This window comes from Carassius gibelio, chromosome B4 (assembly GCF_023724105.1).
Source record: "Carassius gibelio isolate Cgi1373 ecotype wild population from Czech Republic chromosome B4, carGib1.2-hapl.c, whole genome shotgun sequence".
Lineage (NCBI taxonomy): Eukaryota > Metazoa > Chordata > Actinopteri > Cypriniformes > Cyprinidae > Carassius > Carassius gibelio.
The window spans coordinates 26,495,701-26,519,301 of record NC_068399.1 but is presented as its reverse complement, the minus strand read 5'-3'; the positions used below and the strand labels follow the sequence as shown (position 1 = coordinate 26,519,301).

At 33.4% G+C, this 23,601-nt stretch overlaps 1 protein-coding gene across 2 annotated transcripts in view; it reads right to left on the bottom strand.

Annotated features, from left to right (window-relative positions):
* Window positions 1–203: 203 nt before the first annotated feature.
* kcnc2 (potassium voltage-gated channel, Shaw-related subfamily, member 2) overlaps window positions 204–23,601 on the bottom strand; it is a 36,493-nt gene continuing 13,095 nt past the window's right edge. Inside the window, exons 2-5 of one of the 2 annotated variants that reach the window (XM_052554988.1) lie at window positions 11,272–12,229; window positions 7,169–7,339; window positions 3,421–3,508; window positions 641–771 (exon numbers count right to left, since the gene is read on the bottom strand). In XM_052554988.1, the coding sequence (XP_052410948.1) occupies window positions 3,447–3,508; window positions 7,169–7,339; window positions 11,272–12,229 (1,191 nt within the window). In that variant the 3' untranslated portion in view covers window positions 641–771; window positions 3,421–3,446. Of the gene's footprint in view, window positions 772–3,420; window positions 3,509–7,168; window positions 7,340–11,271; window positions 12,230–23,601 lie in introns of both variants that reach the window. The other variant, XM_052554987.1, reaches the window with a different exon arrangement.

The following is a 23,601-nucleotide window of genomic DNA, read 5'->3' as shown; positions in this document are numbered from 1 at the left end:
TGGGCAAGTGATGCAATGCTACATTTCTCCATCTACAACTCATCTACATCTGGGATAGGATGAGAGTGAGTATATGTTCATTTTTGGCTGAACTATTCCTTTAAGTGTGCCATTTGAGATCAACATCCCAAATACAAACACACACACACACACACACACACATATAGAGACAACAAGGAATCCACCAGAGATACTAGAGTAAATAAAAAGCATAAATGACTGAAGGTCACATTTATTAAACGTATCATGTTTACTCTCTCTCTACACTGTGGTTTAGTATAGTCAATACACTAATACTTCATTTTTAAACACTTGTGCCTCTACACATCTTAATACACTTATTGCAATGACAGAGGCCTTGGAAGGGGGTTCGAGGGGTGTTTGATTTGCTACCTGACACAGAGGGGAAGCCACAGGTGGATGTGTGTCCTTTATACAGATGGGACATTAAATGGTGAGTCGTTTTAAGCAGGAAACGTTTCACTATCCATATCGTGAGATTTCTTTTTTCTTTTTTTTTTGCGCCAACTGGCTTCAGTCTGTATCCACACAGAAAAAAGTGGGAAAATCCACAGGTCTTGAGCGGTCTGATCGATCCGGAAGTGAGGTTTGTGTTCACAGAGCGTCCGCTTTCAGAACCGTCCAATCAGAGGCTTATTCTATTCCAGACTGTCCAATCCAATTCATCAAATCCATCTGAGTCTCTGCTGGCCCCGCCTTCCCCGTCTCTGGCTGATATAAACTGCACATCAGCCAGAGGTGATACAGTAGCTGAAAACGCAACAACATCCTGTGCATCAGAACTGAGTCACAAAAACATCAACATTTGCCTTTTCTTCTTTACAAAGAGACATTTCTTTAAAAAAAAAAAAAAGTAATTTTAAGACAATACATTGCACGTCTTAACAGGTGAATCTCATGAATAATATCTAGGTCAAATTTCACCCCAAAATAAAAATTCAAATCTATATTTTGCTTAAATAAAAAGGGAAATTAATCAGGGCTATTAAGATTTGCATGTGCATTTTGACATTTTCTTTTTTGTACTGAATTTAATACAATATACACTAAAAAGATACAAAATACAATAATTATTTTAATGTGCAATGCAAAAAAAAAAAAAAGGTTTAATTTTCATCATGCAAAATATAACTGCTTGATGTTTTTATGCATTTATTTATAAGTTCTGTGTGTTTATATAATCAGATAAAGCTTTAATATTTGCCATTTGTTCTTTCAAAAAACATTTACTGCATCTTTTAACTGGTACATCTAATGAATAATGTAAAGCAAATGTCTGGGTCAAATATTACCCTAATATAAAACATAAGAAATTATATTTTGCATGAATAAGAAGGGATATTAACACATTTTTAGGACTGTTGAAATGTGCATTGTGGTACTGTATTTGTACTATATTTGTTACTGAATATTTACAAAACCAAAACAATAAAATCTTTGTGTAATGAGATTTGATGCATTACAGGTAGTTTAAGAAAATGTACTTATATGCTCATTTTTCATTATGCATTGTTTGTCTCTTTTAAAAAGTTATTAAAAACTAAATATATTGCTATTACTATTTCTTAACAGGTTAATCTTATAAATACTGTCAAACAACATCTGGGTTAAATATCATGGATGAAAAGTAAATGAAATTTGCATTATGACATTATTTGACAATCATGATTTTGAATCATTGTGTCCAGGCAGTAATAAAAAACGCTGTAATGTAATGCATCACAGTAAACTTTACAGAAAGTATGCTTGTGAAAATGTGTCAATGCATTTTTTATTTTGATTTTGGGCTGAAATTTGACATGGATATTTCTACGAGACTGCCCTAACATCATACATCTCTAAATACACACGTATATTCTAGGTGTGCAGCTAATCAGTGATGTACATCCACACACACAGGACATGCACAGCGAGCAGACAGCACTTGTTCAGGTAACACACTGCACAGGGTGTGGACACAAAGTGCTAAATGAAGTTTTATGCCGAGGATGCGTGACACAAAATCTCCCTACACCAGTTGCTTAGCAACCGTCTCTTCCAGATTCACTCACATGATGCTCAGGACAAATCTGTGAATTAGCATTAAATACAAACACACATGGCACATATGAATGACACAGAGGTCAGAGGATGTAGATGAATGACTCGGGTGACGTGAGCTGTCAGTCTGTAGTTAATAATGAAAGATCGGACCATGTGTTAAATTAGTTATGGCTACGAATGTTTCTGCAAGCATGAATAGAAATATATATGACTCATTGATGCATTTACAGTTTACATCAACAGAGTGAGATCAAATCAACATGAGATCAAGACTTCAAACACACCATTCATAAGGGCAAAAACTTATTCGATTCCTAATTATTCAACCCCTCCAATTTAAACAACTGGCTCTAATTAGGTTAGTAATGTCTGCTTTCATTTTCTGTAGGCAAAATTTGTTTGCAAAATAACATTAATTTTCTAACTTTGTAAACAAATAAATTAATAAATAAAAATGGCAAAAAAATACACAATAAAATTACAAAAAAAAATAAAAATAAAAAAATAAATAAAAATAAATATTAAAATTAAAATAGGAAAGAGAAAATAAGAACCAATTAAAAAAAAACTATAAAATATTTCAGTGATATTAAAACTGAAATAAAACTAAAAACCTTAAATGAAAATGGGTAAAAATTATAGACATTAAATAGAAATAATACAAAAAAATGGCTTAAACAGTAACTAAAATTAAAATGAAATCAGAAAATATCAAATAAAAACCAAATTAATATATTAATAAAAACTATAACAGCATCTCAATGCTACTATAAAATGAAACATAGATATATAAAAATTACTAAAAAGAAAAATCAGTTCAAAATATTAATAAAAATCATTTAATTGCATCTCAATGATATAACTGAAAACTGAAATAAAACCTAAATTACAGCTGAAATAAAATATTAACTATATAAACTTTTAATAAAAAAAAAAGAAAAATTAAAATTAAACTATAAAATCAACCTAATTATTTTTAGTTTATAATTAAACTAAAATGAAAAACTAAAATTAAAATGAAAACAGAAAGTAAAAATAACTAAAAATATTAATAAAACTAAAAAAAATCTCAATTACACACACACACAAAAAAAAAAAAAAAACACTGAATTTTCTAAGCAAAAAGTTAAAACATGCACTTCTTTTGCACAATTAGAAAAGGAAGGTGTTTTTGAGAGGACAGGGTGCTACAATCAAATGTAGTAGATGCAGTGGTGTTTCATGTTGACTTGAACTCTTTCTATAAAAAGTCCTTATGAATCAGCAGCATCTGAGAGCGATCAGATCGAGTTCGGCCAATCAGAGTCATTCTCTCTCTCTCCCCAGTGACATCACACAGCAGAGAGCGTCTGTTACCTGAGTCTCACAAGTCTGGTCTCCCTTTAAGACCGAACGCTGGCCTCTGCTCGCTTGAGCCCCGTGAACACAACCTCGGAGCAGTTATCTGTGTGTACAACCAGTGCAACGAGACACAAGTCATGCTTCACAGACGTCCAGCAACACCAACACAGGCAGACAGACACCACTAAATCTGCTTCTGATCGGAAATCACATCAGATGGGACAATCTCGCAAATAAATGTTCAAGAATTATTTTACATTAAAAAAAATGAAGCCAGTTTTTAGGACCATTATGATCTGTTTTGCATTGTGACATTGTTTTCATGTCAATTAAGCACATTTTTCCTTCCATATTTTATGCAAATAAATTACATTTCATAATTGAATAACAATATACAGAATAATAAACAATATTATCATTACTCATTATTTAAAATTATGTACATTGTGTTAATAATGCATCATGTTCAATACAATATATACTTATTTATTGTTATTATTCATAATAATTAATTTGTCAAAAAAAAATCTTGTTTTCCCTGCTGTAATAAAGTGTTTATTAATTTACATTTTAAAATCAATATGCATCATGGTAGTCATTTATGTAAAATATGTATATTGTGGTAGTAATGCATCATGGAAATCATTTAATGAATACTGTAATACAATATATACTTATTTATACTTATCAATAATAATTATTATTATTTATGTAATTTGTCAAAATAAATCTTGTTTTTTTAATGCATCAAGGTAGTCATTTATGTAAAATATCTCATTCTTTACTCTAATACAATATATATTTCAAATCTAAAAGTTATTGTGCATTATATATATATACATATTTATTAACAATATATAGTGTAATAACAATAACATATAATTAATATAAAAAAACAACCCATTCTCATTACGATTTCACTATTTATTTGAAAAATGTAAATTGTAAAGTAATTAAGAATTAAGGTAACAATTGATAAAATAACTTTGATTTATTTTAATTCTTCATCACTAAAAACAATAGGAATTATAAAGAACACACATTTTTAGAGTATTAATAAACATGTTTAATTGAAATTTCAGAATGCAAAACAAAAGGGTTAATTTTTATTAAGTAAAATAAAAAAATTTCTAGAACAATTTTGTGAGGTTTACCCCAATATTTCTTTGTACGAACTTTACATGATCACTTATGTACAGTAAATAATAATGGCTATATTCATGGAGGGAGAGGATAGTGTACAGCCCCGCCCACAGCAGGCCGAGTCATTAGTAGTAGGCGTGGCCTCAGCGGATGGGCGGGGCAGGAGAGCTGTAGGGCGAGGTCACTGGAGAGAGACGCTGTCAGAGCCTTCAGACGCAACATGAAGAGCACAGAACACAAGACGAGACGGCGTGAGACGAGACAAACACACCACGTCCAGCCATCAGAGCCATCAAACACTGAAGCATCTGGAAGATTCATCCGAGACACTTTTGACTTGTCTTTGTTTCGTTTTGATGGCTGAACACAGTTTGTGTGTAAATCATGCACTCTCAACTGCTCAATGATCAAAGCATTTCATTCCTTAACAAATTACTACAACCTTATCAGAAGGTGGAAACACAGCCCAATTATGCTGATTATGATGAAGATGATCATGGTGATGATGATGATGAACATGATGGAAAGGTATGAATCAAATTCAACACAGATATTTCAACAAAAGCCAGTCTGGATGGAAATGCCAACTAACAAACCTCACCTCATTTCTTGCTCAAGTCTTTTATGGACAGAGTTTGACCAACGATGCACAAACGGTGTACAGTTATCCGTCCTGACCATATATGTAATGCTAGAATGTTGTTTATACTTCGTGGAACCATGATCAATGCAAGAAAATAATATTGATTAGTACAGTACCATATCATGTATATCAGAATTATTTTAAAAAGTAATGTGAATTAAAAATATATTAAATTATTAAATATATATTTTTGTTTATATACATCTAAATAATGTTTTATAAATAATTACAAATTTAGATACAATTTTACTGATAATATAATTTTTGATAAATAAATAATAAAAAAAAAAATATATTTATATATATATTTAAATAAAATAAAATAAAATAAAACTAAAAGATAAAACATTGGCCCTAACATATTAGAGCTGATGTCCTGATGCTTGAGATAAAATATGCAATAAATATATAAATAAATGCACAAACAAACAAATTAAATTGTGTGTGTGTGTGTGTGTGTATTGACATGTACAGGCATACGACAATAAGTGTATTTAAGCGGTTGTCTGTAACCTTCTGATGGCCTTTTGCTCTGCTTGTGCTGAGGGACGGCAGACAGAGCTTGACCTTACAAACACACACACGTTTGACCTCCCAGCAGGGTTATTAGCCTAGTGTTTGTGTGTGTCAAACAGCGTGGCGTGTGGCCTCAGGCGCTCAACATCTGCCTGGCTACAGGGTAACGCTGGGTAATAGTTCAGTCACATTAGCCAAAGCAATGCAACATGCAAACCAGAAAATGTTGGACAGCAAAATAAAGAGCAGATATACAATAAAACATATCTAAAATTTAAATAGTTAAGTAAAATAAAATTAAATGTTTGGTACTGTAATGCAACATATGTCAATATTAAATTAGTATAATTTATTATAATGAATTATGCATCATGGTAGTAATTCATGCAAAATGAAAATATTCTCATTACAGTAACAATAAATATTTAACAGTTTTATTAAAACTGTGAAATAAATATATATTATGGTAGTAATTTATTGAAAAATTATTGTAATATAATATATATTTACATTTTTAATTATGAAATAATTATGCATAATAGTAGTAATTAATGTAAAGGATTAGGGTTATTTTCATGACTAATAAAATATATCTAAATTTAAATGGTGAGAATTGTGCATTATGGTAGTAGTTTATACTTTTAAAAAATCTACATTCAATTACTGTAATATAATATGTATTAATAATTATGTATCATAGTAGTATTTTATGAATCGGACAATATTTGGCCGAGACACAACTATTTAAAAATCTGGAATCTAAGTGTGCAAAAAAATTTAATACTGAGAAAATCACCTTTAAAGCTGTCCAAATGAATGCATGCATATTACTAATCAAATATTCACAAATCACAAAATATCTTCACGGAACATGATCTTTACTTAATATCCTAATGATTTTTGCCATAAAAGAAAAATTTATAATTTTGACCCATACAATTGTTTTTTGGTTACTGTTAAAAACATATCCAAGCAACTTTAGGCTGGTTTTGTGGTCCAGGGTCACATTTGTCTTCCATTTGAATTGGTTTATTTTTTAAGAAGGCATTTCACTTTCTTTAGATATATATTTTTTTTATGTCTCTAGAGGAAGCACTCAAGTTCACAGAAACGGCAGAAAGAACAACCTGTTTGCTTTCTTTATTTTACAAAAGCACAATGTGTTGTTGTTTTGTGAGTGCACGTAAATAAACGTAGAGTCTTTACAGATTCGAAAGACATATTACTCTTATCTGTATGAGCAAAAATGAGGGAGTATTTTAAGAGAAAGTGAGCGCACCGGTGCATCCATCTTAAAGTTTATAAAAGGCTTATAACAGTCCTTCATTTCCATCCATGGGTGAATGTTGATTACGGATGAATTAATGGAAGATATTCAATAAAAAAGGATGAAATGGGTTTTAAAGGACCGCATATACGCTAATGTAAAGAAAGGAGGAATGTGATTGGTCGATCAGGTACCTGTTTTGCAAATAGGTGCGTCTGCTGTGCAGGTGTATTCGCTAGCTGCCAACATGAAGCAGGTGCCTTCGGTGTGATGGTCTTGTTCTCGAGTGCTGGAGAGCCGCATGGGTATCCGCTCCTCTGGAGACATGGTGATGTCACTTCCTGCACTGCAGTCAGCAGACAGCACTGGTGGGAAACAGTGAAAAATGACAGTTGCTTATTTGGGACACAGACCGGCTAGAGACAGGGGTGAGAGGTCAAACACAGGACGGAAATAGGAGCAAAACTAGGTCGAACGAGTGAGTCATCAGAACATAGTGGGACCAAACTAATGATCCCCACGAGGAACACTGCTTAAAAAGATCCTGAATCATTTATTCATGAAAATATAACAACACAGACAGACATCTGTGAGGAAGGAGACGGAATTAAAATAATAGGCAATGGAAAATTATGCATGGCAAGGTTTTGGAACAGAGCTTGAAAGGATAATCGTTAAATGTATCACACGAATGTTCATTTGAGCACTTTTTGTCATTTTATACATCATTGCCTGATATCCATCACTTCATCTCAACACATTTTCATAAATAAAATATGCATTTAAATGTGCATTTTTACACTTCTCAATCGATTACAGTGTTATTTTTATATTCATACTATTATAGTATTTTGTTATATTTTAATTAGCTTTTTTTTTATATTTTTAGGTTGCATCAATTTCAGATGATTTTTTCTGTTGTTGTTCTTTTTATCCTTTTAACATTTTTATTATTTTTGTTCTAAAATAAAATAATATTTATTTTATTTTATTTAAATTATTATTTTTTTATATATAATATTATAATATTCAAGAGTATTTATTTTGGCTTTAATTTATTTTGAATGCAGTATTTCCTTAAAATAGATACTTAAGTTAGTTATTCAATTTAATTGCTAAGGCAATTAAATTATTTTAAAATAATAATAATATTTATTATTATTCATTTTTATTTCAGTTTTAGTTTTTAGTATTTTTAAAACAAACTTATTTTGTTTGTATTTTAACTTAAACATAAGTTGTATCAGCTTTAGCATTTTAACATTAGCAACACTGACCATGAAAACATTTATATTTAGAAAATATTGCTCTTTTATTTCTGCTTTATTTCAATAATTGGAAACAACCTTTAATTGTTTTAGATTTGGTTAACATTATCAACACTGATCATGGAAACACAGTGATGATTTAAATGTTAGTAATGTCACATCTGTGTACAGTAGGGCTGCACGATTCTGGATAAATTGAGAATCACGATTTTTTGATCTCATATAGAGATCACGATTCTCCTACGATTCTTTATTATTATTATTACTATTAACATTATCATTATCACAAGTATATAAATTAATTATTTTATTTTGCAAGGATTCTTTAAATTGATCAAGTGTGACAAAGACATTTATAACAAAATATTTCTATTACACACAATTATTGTTCTTCTGAACTTTCTATCAAAGAAACCTGAAAAAAATCTACTAATCTGTTTTCAGCATAATAATAATAATAATAATAATAATAACAATAATGTTTTTTTTGAACGGCAAAACAGCATATTAGAATGATTTCTGAAGATCATGTGACACTGAAGACTGGAGTAATGATGCTGAAAATACAGCTGCACACCACAGAAATAAATTACATTTTAAAATACATTCAAGTGAAAGCAGTTATTTTAAATGGTAAATATTTCAAAACTTTACTGTTTTTGCTGTACTTTGGATCAGATAAATATAGTTTGGTGAGCAGAAGAGACTTTAAAAAAACATTACACATCTTATGGTTCAAAAACTTTTGACTGGTAGTGTATATATAATATATTTAAAACCCTGTTTTTTTAATATTAGAATGATGAAAAAGTTGTTTAGATCACTGATTCAACGACTCACTCATAAACCTACTACACTTGTTTCATTTCTGGATGAATCAGCGTTTTTGAACGATTCTCTTGAATGAAAAATTAATTAATTGACAAATAAATTAAGACACTTGTCGCCACCTAGTGGTGAAACAATGCAATCGACACAAACGTTATTTAAAGCGCAGTACTTTCAAAAGGGGATTTGTTATATTTTGATCGCTGCCATATAGACATCAATGTTTATATTTCTGTGATAATATAAATGACTGTAAGATAGAAATAATACCGTGTAGTTGAAAAGACTGTTTGTGAAGATGTTTCTTAACCAAACATGGTAAGAGCTCTCTCTGTGTCAGCGGCAGTGCGCGCACGGATTTGAATGATCCGGTAAGACTTTGTCAAAGGTTTAACAGACTCGGGGAATCGTCGTCTTTTAGAAATGAGATCGAGAGGGTGTCTGAATCGAGATCGCGATCTTTTAACGATTAATCGTGCAGCTCTAGTGTACAGTAGTCAACATTGGAAGTGGGTCAAAAAAGCTCTTCACAGTTGTCCTCGGAACGCATTTTGCTTTTAAGTTTTAGTACAACTTTGAAGAAAGCTTGTGATCTCCAGTACTCTGCATTAGCACTGTATAATTAGACTGATTTCAGGTTCACCTGACCCAGATCAGATGCATTTCTGATTTAGCATAACACATTTGTATTTTTGTGCTCAAAAACAACTGGACAGCTAATCCAAGGCCAAATTTTCCATGAGTTTTTCCTATTGTTCAGACCTTGTCTTCGGATCATACACCCTAAAAACAGTCATGTGTAAAAGACCAGCATGCATTGTACATGCTCGCACACTTTCTCATTCTCACTATTGTCTCTTATGTCAGACTGAAACGCAGCCCATCTCCTCGCACCCTTATCTCCGTGGCAACAGGCGATCTGCGCTAGATCTGCAGCCTCTCATGCTCCGATCTCCAAGAAATATCAGCTTCAGCCAGGAAATACAAATCCGAAATTCATAACTCTATGCAATAGTCAAAATGAAACTGGCCATACACGTTGTTCAAACCCTTCTTCACGCTTGTTTTCAATTCAAAAACAATGAGGCCATTGATGGCTCATGCCATTGGCTAATATCTGTCATGTGACTGATTAAGAGCTACACTAGTGAGTATGATATGAGTGAATGATTTACATTTCTGTCTCGGTTTCTCACACAAAAGCTCTTATATGACTAGTGGAATATAGTGCACAAGCTATATGGACTTTCATTACTTTTTTTGGTCATTTTTAGCATGCACAAATTTAAATTTCCATGCATGAATGCATTTGGCAGATATTTGGCATCTAACATACAGTATTTAAAGTTTAACTACATAAATTCTAAACGCTAAACTACCAACAAATTTAAAAGTGATAGTTCATGTAAAAAGGAAAACTCTGTCCTCATGCTGCTGCAAACATAAAAGATTTTGTTTAATCTTTGAAGCAAATTAAGATTTTCCTAAATTGTTTTTTGAATTGAAAGTCCAACTAACCAAAACATTAAAAACATACAAAAAGTTCATAAAGCAAATCTAGTGAAAAAAACACAATTGCTTTATATGATGAACATGTTTAATTTAGGCTTTTATTCACAAATAAACACACATACCTAGAACGAAGCTTTTGTAATGCATCTATTTATGTTTATATGTGAATAAAAGCCTAAATTAAATCGGTTTACAACATTTACATACAACGTGTATCTGAGAGCGCGTGCCCAGTTCCCGCGCGCGAGCAGAGAGATTCGCGCATTATGTTAATGTACTTATACAATATTGCACAATAATGCGCTCTTGACATTTGACAGGGAAATAACGGCATAAAATAATGCCATATTTTGGAAACAGGAGATGAGCCCCACCTGTCTTGAGAAACCCATTCTCAAAGACTTAACATTACTTTTAGTCATTATTTTATGTGGGTAACACACATATTCTGAATGCCTTCGGCAGAATTCAAATGAGCCATTTTAATCTAGATTCATCTTTAATTCCAAGATTAAAGTGAGATTAATCTAGATTAAAAAAATGAATCTATGCCCACCACTACTATATATGCATGTTTATATGTCAATAAAAGCCTAAATTAAATGTCTATGACAGCATTTTTTTACAATTTAAGTTTTACTTCAAACCCCCAGCATCCAGAGTCACTGAACACCCAAAAAAGCTTTTACCGTGTGAAGCAGGCGAGCGTCTCTCACCTGAGCGATGGCGCTCGAGTCCTCGGCTCTGTTCCAAACACAGCTCTCCCTGCGTGCTGTTGCAGGCCGTGCTCAGATCCGTCTTGCAGTAGGACGGCGAGCTGGTCTGCACCGCCTGAGGGATGTGCTTCTTCCTCTTCTTAGGGAGCTTCTGTTTGGCCATGGCTAGCGAGTAATACATGCCGAAGTTATTGACGATGACTGGCACAGGCATGGCTATGGTCAGCACTCCGGCGAGGGCACAGAGCGCGCCGACAACCATCCCTGACCACGTCTGAGGGTACATGTCTCCGTAGCCTAAAGTGGTCATGGTGACCACGGCCCACCAGAAGCCGATGGGGATGTTCTTGAACATAGTGTGGTGGCTGGCCGTGGGGTCGGTGGGACTGGCTCCGATCCGCTCGGCGTAGTAGATCATGGTGGCGAAGATGAGGACGCCCAGCGCGAGGAAGATGATGAGGAGCAGGAACTCGTTAGTGCTCGCTCGGAGGGTGTGTCCCAATACACGCAGACCGACGAAGTGCCGCGTCAGCTTGAAGATCCTCAAGATGCGCACGAAGCGGACCACGCGCAAGAAACCCAACACGTCTTTGGCCGCTTTAGAGGAAAGTCCGCTCAAGCCCACCTCCAGGTAAAAGGGCAGAATGGCCACGAAGTCTATGATGTTCAGGATGCTCTTGACGAACTCCAGCTTGTCCGGGCTGAAGGTGACGCGCACCAGGAACTCGAAGGTGAACCACAGCACGCAGACGCCCTCCACGTAGGTGAGCGCCGGGTCCGTCTCGATCTCGTACTGCTGGCTGGAGTCCGTGAAGGAGTCGTTGTGAAACGCCTCTGTCTTGTTGATGATGGTGTTGAAGGCCTCGTGTGTCTCCAGGCAGAAGGTCGTGATGGAGACCAGGATGAAGAACAAGGAGGCGAACGCGATGAACTGGGAAGAGAAAGAAACAACTGTTATTCACTTATTCAGTGTGTATTTATCCTTGTTTTCACATGAGAGAGACGAAGGACTTTTTGGGAAGGTGTATTGATTTAGTGCTCAGCTGTGCAATGTATAAAAAATTGCATTGCAAGTCCCTCCAGCACTGTTATTATGACAATGCCACGCACACCGAAGCTAAACAGTCTTCAGTATCTTGGCTGGTCATCGGGTGTGTAATATTTAATGTCAATAAACGCCGTCAAATGAGTGAGTCAGAGCATACAGCAGCTGCGTTCAGCCCACACATCACCTTTATTATTCAGAAATCACACATCAACACAGACCCGCGGGCCGTCACTCAAACACACATAACACACTTCATATTACACTCAATTATACTCGTTACTGCACTGCAGCCATGAAACCCATCATCTGCAACCGCTAGAATAAAGCTAGAATATACAGCCAAATAAGATATTTTTATTTAACAACATATTTAAAATGTATTTATTATGTTATGGTTTATTTATTTTACAAATAACAATTATATTATATATGCAATATTTTATTTATTTGAATAAATATTTTGCATTCTAAAATATAGCCAAACTATATATTTTGCATATTTTATATTCTAAAATATATATAGCCCAAAAATATAATTAGAGATTTATAAATATTTAATTTAATAACATATAAAAAATTATATTAGTTATATATGCATGGTTACAGGTTTATTTTTTTTATAATTCTAAAATGTGTAATATTTTAATTATTTGAACTCACTCTTAATTATTTGATAAATTATACATACAAACATAAAATATATTTGATATTATAAAATATAGCATAGTTTATTTTCTATAATATAAAATAAAGCCAAAAAATATATAAATCAGAGATTTATAAATATTTAATTAAAAAAAATATATTTTAACACTAAAAAAATTATAATATTTAAAATGTTTATTTTTTATATAAATAATTATTTGTAATAATTTATTGAAATCAGACGAGCTATACATACAAAACATAAACTATATTTTAAACACTTTGTATAATAAAAAATAGCCAATGAATTTGATATATTTTATATTATAAAATATAAAATACAGCCCAAAAATAAAATCAGATAAAAAAAAAATATAACTTATTCAAATATTTTACAATTATAAATATAAATATATATATATATATATATATATATATATATATATATAAAATATGTGTGTGTGTGTGTGTGTGCATTATATTGTAGGTTTAAAAAAAATCAAATTGATTATATATTGAAAATTTATATATGCATGAAACCGGTGATGTGCAACTGCTACAAAGCGCTAGAATAACGGATCAGAGTATTGCTGAAGGCAAAAGCCAGCGCTGTTGAATGAGAAAAGACGTGTTCGCAGGACGGTCTGTCCACACTAGAAAGCATCTCAAAGGAGCCTGTCTCTTGTCTTTGTTTCAGCATCCTAATGAGGCCTTAACTTGTCTGGAGGGCTGTAATCAGCACAAAGCCAGCAGAAAGCATCAGGACACTGTAGCAGGCTCTTTGTTTGGTGTGAAGCGTGTGCAGGATCTAATGATCTTGTCATGCACCGCACGTGTGAGATCAGATCCACTGTAACCTCTCTTTGTGCCCTGTGCCTTCATTAACCAAACAAGCAGCCTAAAGCCCAGCAAATGCACTTCATCTGTATACTAACAGCGCTTCATTTGCTCTGATTTGCTTATGCACGTGACAGATAAATAGATTTTTGTAATAACATTAAGAGCTAAAAATCCAAAAAATCTCTGATAGAGATTGTATAATAAATTAAATGCATGCATTTCTGGAAAGCCCTGGGCTAAAACAAGGTTTATTTAATCAAATCAATATATGTGTCCTTTTACTGTCAAGACACTGTGCAACAAGCACTTTGAAATTTTCTATGGAAGATGTCAGATCTAATTAAATCCAAATTAAAAGAAAAAAATACTTTGCAAGTAGTTTAGTTGCTACACTTTGAGCAGAATAAACCATGTGTTCAAACAGCTTCCTCCATGAAACACGTTTAGTTTACAAAAGATTCCACTGGATGGATAGATAGATAGATACTGTAGATAGATAGACTGATTTTTTGTAGTTTAAAAACTGTACTGTAATTTAAAAATTAAACAAACTTTGTGTCCCACATGAATGGTTCCAAATGTAGTGTTTAATCCATCCATTCATCTGTCAACAGTAATGCTGTTTAAAACAAACATGCTATGTAGTAGACGTATGAACTCTGTACTGAACTCTGAACATAAACAGCTCTGAATACAGATGAAGTGAGTCATGTAGTGATCGCAGATCACAATCATGTGTTGTCAGGGCTTTATTTGCAATGCTTCAGCGCTGTGATTCACCGTCACTCAAATATTATCACTGACAGTCACACACACACACACTTGCTGACAGCTAGTTTGTTATTATCTGACTAATGCACTGCGAGTAGTTCACGCTCTTTTGAGGGATTGTGAGACGGCCCTGTGGCGGGAAAACCATGAATGTCACATGAAGGGTGGAAGCGTATCAGAAGCTAATGAGCTAATGGCTTGGCAGACGAGTGTGTGTGTGTGTGTGTGTGTGTATCACATCTACAGGTGTGTCCTCGTCCCCTAAAGCAGCGGAGCAGGATCATTTCACACCATCCACACTCACACTCGCTCCTGGCACGCAACTGATTATCTAGGTCACACACACACACACACACACACACACACACTCACACAAAACCTGTGTCTGTGGATCTGCTCCAAAAACCAGTGAGCTACACCGGTGGCAGTCTTCTAAGGCAGAATAAAAGCTCATAAGAGACTGATTTAGAAGAACTCCACACGACACACAAATAATTCTGCTCACATGGAAACTCAAAGTTTTTTAAAGAGATAAAAAATTTTAATAAAAAGGAAAAAAAAATATACAATATATATCTATTTAGATCATATCTATATATAACATATATCTATCAGCATATATAAAATAGAATCTTAAAATAATTTAGATAAAAGAACAATTAAACAGAATTACTGTTCTTTTATAAAATTTTCTAGAAAATAAGTTGCATCAGTGGAAGTCACACTTTATTATTATATTACAAAATAATGTAAAATAGTTTCAAATTGAACTTATTTAATTCATTAAAAATGATTTTAAAATATGAAATATTAAGAATAGAATTGTTTTTTTATTGAAAAAAAGAAACTATATATTAAAAAGAACTATAAAAATATTTACAGTATTTTCTGGAAAAAAATTGCATTGGCTTACAAATCACATTTTATTTTTTTAAATCTATCCATCTATCTATCTATCACAATTACAAGCATTATAAACACAATAAACTTGTATTTTAATTCAGCACAAACCCAAATGTGAGCATTTTGCATACTTAATGTTAACTGCATCACATAATTCATACAGAATATGCCGCAGCACATTTCAGATAATAGAAAACACCAGTCGTATATAAAAATTTGCTTGATTTATGCAATATACTCATTTTATTCCTCATTCCAGCATTTTCCTCAGAACTTAAAGGGTTAGTTCAGCCAAAAATCTAAATTATGTCATTAATAACTCACCCTCATGTCGTTCCAAACCCGTGATACTGTGTTCAGAAGATAAATGGAGGTCTTACGGGTTTGGAACAACATGAGGGTGAGTTATTAATAACATAATTTTTATTTTTCGATGAACTAACCCTTTAAGGGACTGCAGGTCATGTGCCCAAAACAGCATGTTGCTAAGCCATCAAGAAGTTGGGATGTATATGAATTACTGTATTATTTACAGTAAGTGAAAACCAGACAGCACACTCATATATTGCATAAAATAGTAAATTTTAAAGCTGTAAAAATACTGTTTCTGTAGGCAGATCAGTATGTTTCTGGACGGAGCCTATATGTGTGTTAATATCTGCATGCAATCTGCTTGTGCATTATAAATGGTCGCGGCTCCTCTGTGCTGTTTAATTCATTTCATGCTCTCTCAGTAAAGTGCGATGTGCTTCTGACAGTCGGACCGGAGGGATCTGAACTCCATTACAGTCACATCACAACGTCATATCATGTTTTCAGGGCTCTCCTCGAAACTAGAGCATCTTCAAATGCATTTCTCTCTCGCACACAGAGCTCATAACCGTCATGCTGAGATCATGATTGTGTGATTGAGCCAACGACAGAAAGGAGAAACAGAAACTGCAAACAGAGGCACTTGGGTTTCACACGCAAACAAACACATACGGTGTGCTGAGACAGGAAAAATACCCACTGCTTGTTTACCTGCAAGACATCAGCCAAAGAGCACACTGCCTAAAATACTGGATCCCACAATACAATAAAGAGTGATGAATATGCCAGGAGGACATATGATCAGACGGTCAAAAGTTACACTAAAATATCATTTCATAATCATAACTCATCACTCACACACTCCATCTTACACATTAAATAGCTTAAACATCTTCATACTTAAAGTGAAAAATGCTTTCACAAAAACTTTTAATCTTCAAGTCTACTTCAAATCTTTACACTAGTTAAAACCTTAAAACTTCTTAAATCTTAAATCTCTAATCTTAAAACACTTAATTGTTACACCAAGGTTATAAAAATGCTTTAAGAATGCATAAAAACGTTTAATCTTGAAGCATTTTAAACTTCAACCTTAGGAATAATTAAAACCATCGACCTTAAAAGGACTAATCTTAAAAACACTTAAAACCTTGCTGTTAAATCTACTTAAATCTTGAAATACTTAAAGGGGGGGTGAAATGCTATTTCATGCATACTGAGTTTTTTACACTGTTAAAGAGTTGGATTCCCATGCTAAACATGGACAAAGTTTCAAAAATTAAGTTGTACGTTTGAAGGAGTATTTCTGTTCCAAAAATACTCCTTCCGGTTTGTCACAAGTTTCGGAAAGTTTTTTTCGAGTATGGCTCTGTGTGACGTTAGATGGAGCGGAATTTCCTTATATGGGTCCTGAGCACTTCTGCCGGAAGAGCGCGCTCCCGTATAGCAGAGCACTGAGAGCACAACAGACTTCACTGATCAGAGCGAGAGCGTCGCGAAATGTCACAAAAGGAGTGTGTTTTTGGTTGCCAGGGCAAGACAACCCTGCACAGATTACCAAAAGAGAAACAGCATTAAGGGACCAGTGGATAGAGTTTATTTTTACAGAGCATCAACGGAGTTGTGCAAGTGTTTGTGTTTGTTCCCCTGCATTTCAAAGATGCTTGTTTTTCAAACAAGGCCCAGGTTGACGCTGGATTTGCACATCGTTTATTTCTTAAGGATAATGCAATCCCAACGAAAAAGGGTCACGATGGTGTGTTGGAACCGCAGGCGGTGAGTAAAACTGCTTCAAATATCTCTGTGTTGTTAACTTAGCTATCGGCCCGTAAGCACATCAAGTAAACAACATACGATGTTGTTATCAAACTGCACTTTCCACATGTACAGCTTAAAAAAAAAGACGACAAAGTGGAACTAAGTCATTTTCCAAAACCGCTAAGCAAATATATACAGTTTCAGTACATACCACATATAGAAGCCTTTGCTGATGCTGCTCTTGTTAAATTTCAGCCTCTGGATCAGTGTCACAGCTCAACACAAAATCCTACTGGCGCTCGTGATTCTTTAGCTCCGCCCACACGTCACGCCTCTAGGCGCTCGTGTTTTTCCGGGAAAAATCGGTACAGACTATCTTTCTCTTATGAATATAATAAAACTAAAGACTTTTTGGAGTTATGAAGGATGCAGTACTACTCTATAGGTACTCAAGATTAACAGGATATTGAGTGAAAACGAGCATTTCACCCCCCCTTTAAAACTTCAAGCTTCTTAAACTACTTTAATCTTTAAAAAAAAAAGAACAACTTTGAAATGTAAAGATTTTTAGACAAATTTTAAAATGATTCTTTTTTTTTTACTTGAAATTTTTTAAATTGTCCATCTAAAAAAATATTTAAAACCTTGAGACTGCAAGTTTTTAAACCATTTCAATTTTAAAAATACTTAGAACCTTCACATCTGAAGCTCTTAAAACCACTTTAATCTTAAAATATCTTTAAAAAAAATCAAGCTTTTAAAACTATTTTAATCTTAAAAATAATTAAAACTTCCAACTTAAAGCTTGCAAAACTACTTGAATTTAAAAATATTTAACTTTCAAACTTAAACCTAAAAATACTTAAATGACTACAAACAAGCCACCATCAGCATTTGTTTAAAATAAATCACCATTACAATAAACTACTTTTCATAAAAACTTTTAATCTTCAAGTCTACTTTAAATCTTTACACTAGTTAAAACCTTAAAACTTCTTAAATCTCTCATCTTAAAACACTTAATTTTTACACCAAGGTTATAAAAATGCTTTAAAAATGCTTAAAAACTTTTAATCTTGAAGCGTTTTAAACTTCAACCTTAGGAATACTTAAAACCATCGACCTTAAAACTACAATAATCTTTAAAAAACTTAAAACCTTGCTGTTAAATCTACTTAAATCTTGAAAGACTTCAAGCTTCTTAAACTACTTTAATCGTTAAAAAAGAACAACTTTCAAATTTAAAGCTTTTTAAACAAATTTTAAAATGATTAATTTTTTTTTAACTTTAAACTTTTTAAATTGTCCATTTAAAAAAATACTTAAAACCTTGAAACTGCAAGTTTTTAAACCATTTCAATTTAAAAAATACTTAGAACCTTCACATCTTAAACTCTTAAAACCACTTTAATCTTAAAATAGCTTAAAAAAACATGCTTTTAAAACTATTTTAATCTTAAAAATAATTAAAACTTCCAACTTTAAGCTTGCAAGACTTGAATTCAAAATATTTAACTTTCAAACTTCAAAAAATACTTAAATGACTACAAACAAGCCCCCATCAGCATTTGTTTAAAATAAATCACCATTACAATAAACTACTTTTCATCTTTACATCTGACAATCATTCAATAAGTGAGTTACATGATAATTCAGTTAACGAATCGATTGATTAAATTCACCAACTTGTCTTGAGTGTTTGGCTGATTCATGAGGGTCAAATGCTCATGAATCAGATTATACTGTTTATATATTTGCACACAGCCAGAAAAGCGACCCAACTGAAGTCACGTTATCTATACGCTTTCAATTAAATCCCATCTTTTGACAGTGAATACAAACACTTCTCCTGTATGTCTGATATGATCTGTGTGTCCCGTGGTGGCATCAGCCATCTGTTTATCACTCCTACTCCTGAACGCTGTGTCGCTGACGTCATGAGCCGGTGCTTCCTACTGTACGCTCAGATCACACGAACACACACAGTCCCGCTGCGGCGCTGCAGGTAATGACAGATGTCCTGATCATGTGTGTGTCTCACCGCAGGACTCCCGCGCTAATGACACACGTCTGCCACAAATGTCATACGAGAAAAACACAGACCTCGTTAGCAGCAGCTCTGCAGTACAGACAACACCAGAGCAAACACACACGCACTGAAACGCCAACGCCTAGAAAGTTTATTTCTTTAATGTTTAATCTTTTATTCAAGATTCATGGGGTCAACACACTTTTCTTCCTGAATACATAATAATAATTATTTAATTAAGTTAATGAATACATTTTCTTTTTATTTTAAATGCACATTATTGTTTGTATTATGATCAATCCATTTGTGCATGTTAATAATAATAAATTAGTTAATTAAATTAGACTCGATTTTTAAACATATTTTATGATCAATCTATTTGTGAATGTTATTTTATAATAATAATAATAATAAAAATAATAATAATAATAATAATAAATGTCAGTTTTATTATAAAACTAAAATTACGATGAAATCTAGAGAAAAATAATAAAAATAAATAAATTAAATTTTCTTTAATTTTGTTTTCAAAGCCACATGCATATGGAATATATTATAATAATAAATATTAACAGTATTAATACATTTTAGTAATGTTAATTATTAGAATCAGTAATAATATAAATTATATTATTATTATTAATAATAATAATAACAGTAAGTAATATTTATGTATTTAGCTAGGGAAAAAGTAATTATAATAATATATTTGTTTGAAAAAAAAATCTTATTTAATGCGCATTCCTGGTCTTATGATCAATCATGCAATGTTGCATGTTGTAGCATAATAATAATAATATTATTTTTGAAATCCTAATCCTAATATAAATTATAATATGAATAATAATATAATAATCATTAATGATAAAATAATATTTTAATATTATTAACAATAAAAAAGCAGACATTTGTCATCAAAAGCCCTTGATTAGCATCGTGTCCTGCACCACACTGAGCAGCATGACATCAGACAGAAAGCGGCTACTTTCCCTCTCATTAATCAACATATGCTTGAGTCCAGGAGGAGATGCTGTATAAACGTTCAGAGAGCTCAGAGGACGCTTGATTGGCTGATTCAAACGCGCTGTGATCAGGGAGTAATTAGCGTGATCACTAATTGATTTGCATTACTGTGGTTTCTTGCATGTTACACACGCTCATCTCAGAGATGCATTCACAAACACACATTCACTACGAAGAGTTATTTTGCTGCTGATTGACGTTAATTTTTTATGTGCACTTATGAATTATCCAACACGAGTCCAGGAGTGTGTATTAGGAAATTAAAATGGTTTAAAAATTCATTTCATGTTCAATTTAGTGACACTGAGAAGGACAGGCATGTTTCTGATATAACACGCTATTATAAAAAGAATTGAAGTCATTAAATTGAGAAAGAAACAAGAGAAATTTACAAAATTTCTATTTCCAAATAAAATTTTGAGAATAAACTCATTAAATTAAGAGGACAAAAGTTTTTTTTTCATGATTTAAATTAATTAAAAAGAATTAAAAAATTAAAAAGTTTTTATACTGCAAAAAAACTAATTTAACCATTAAAACAAAAATAAGTTAAAATTTAAAATAAAGTGGGTTTTTTGTCAATATTTTATAAACTGTTGTTAAAATGTATAAATGTAACAATTTCATTTAATTAGAAATATTACTAAAATGTAATTCTACTATTAAAATGGAATTTAAATCCTGTAAAGTGTTTGTTTTTGGGGGGAGAGGGGAATTGTTAAATCAGGCAAAAATAAAACTGATTTCATAAAGGGGTCATAGTTAATTATTTTTTCCCCCATTGAGCTTGTTGTGATGATTTCTGGGATTACCAAAGATAATCATCTTAGGTCTGGGGTAAATGGGGCATTTTATAAAGTAGCATAAAGGTGTCGATCTTTGGAAACTGTAAATGTTGCCTATATAGTCAGTTCACTAGGTGTAACCTCCGTGTTTCTCTGCAGGTTATAAAAAGGTTGTGTGTGTTTCACAAAGACTGTCATTGTGTTTTCGTCTCATATCGGGGGAATAATGGTAACCGCACACGTCTCTCTCTCTCTCTCTCTCTCTCTCTTTCTCTCTCTCTGCTGTACTGAGGTCGAGCGAGAAGACAAGCAGGATGAGAGCTGGGGAAAAACATGCACGTGTTTGGCAGCGAGCGCAGGGGTTTCCCTTAAACACACACACACATCTGAACAATGAAAGGTCATTCTGTGTGTGTGTGTGTGTGAGTGACAGCAGAAGGCATGGAAACAACAGCAGATGGAGACGAGCTGAAACGTGAGGAGAGATTCACTGACAGGCGGTCCGGCTCGCGCTCGGGGAAGCCGCTTCATCTCGGCCCGCTGCCAGCGCCCACGTAAAAATAGACTATCAGCCGCTTCCAAGCCTCTCCTCACGTCTCAATAATTCAGCCCAAATGCTTTAAAAGCACTGAAATCACTCGCTCACAGTCTCAGTGATTTATGTGCCAGATCAAAAACTAATCAGTGAACACGTTTAACCAATTCAACATCCTGCAACGCAAGAGAGAAAGAAAACACCTTCATTTACATGCGTGATTTGAAGTAGGATTCGTGTCTGTTGCTCAAATGAATGTAAATATTTGTATTTGTGTGTTTGAAAAAGAACAGTGTTGGAAAAGTGCTTTCCAGTTAAAATATCTAAATATTCTTAAATCAAGATACATACAAATACCGTACACAATTAGAAAACGCAACACTTTTGTTTTTGCTCCCATTTTTCATGAGCTGAACTCAAATACTTTTTTTTTTATGTACACAAAAGGCTACTGCTCACAAATCTGTCTAAATCTATGTTAGTGAGCACTTCTACTTTGCTGAGATCATATAGATATTATGTCTTGTTTTCTGAGAAATGCATCAAAATTAAGTGATTTTCTGCCAATGCAGTCAGAAAAGTAATCTTGTTTTCTCTTTGAATTAAGTTTATTGAAATATTTGTTATTATTTTACACTAAAAACTCACATAATTTAGATTTTTTTTCAGAAAACAAAATAAATTTTCATATTTTAAGCATTAACCCACTTAATTTTTATAAATTTTTCAGACAACAAGACTTAATATCTTAAGTCTTTTTGCTTCAAGTAAATGCACATGGTTATAAGAATGTTTAGATATAAAATAAAATAAAACATTTCTAACATTCACTATCAAACAAAGCTCATGGGTCACTCTGGAGTAGAAATGCACACTTTTTTTTATTTTCCACACAGCGATTGCACTGAAGTGAAGTGATGTCTGCCTTTCCGGTGAACTACAGACGACGTGTATTTAACGATAATTAATCTGGGCATACGGACGATTAAAAGAATTCACGTTTCTGCCTGATGCGATCAAGAAAGGATGCAGTGTCACATTTCTCCAACATGACAAAGAGGAACAAAACTTGTCATTCCTTCACAACAACACACAAAAACACATCCTGAAATAGCAGCAGTCGCCTCTGCTCTGCTATTAATAGCTCTGGAAACTAAAGGTGCGACAGTGCTTTCAGAGATCTGGAGTTTAATCTTTTAGTCGCTATCCGGCTGCATTGTCAACGTCTTTCTCTCGGTTCTGGTCCTCACAAGGAGCCAAGGCTAAGGATTCAGCTGTTGCTATGGTGACCGCATCACGTAAGTTGTCATAGCGACAGGCCGTGTAGACGAGGACAGGTGTGACGGCGGGTGCTGTTTGTTCCCACAGCAGCGATGCTTCAGATCTGACCTTCTGATGTGTGTAGAAGACACACACACACACACACACACACACACACACACACACACACACAAGTGGCTTTTACTTAGTATTTGAACAAAATACTGGCTTTTTACATACAGAGCATATTTAGTGAAAGCAGCTGCGTCTTTGTCAAAATGTGGTCTCCAAAACTATCAAGACCCGAAGAATGAGGGAAAAGTTATTAACTGCAATGGCACGAGCTCTGTAAACCGAAGCCTGTTGCTGGTCCACACGGGAGACAGAGACGGAG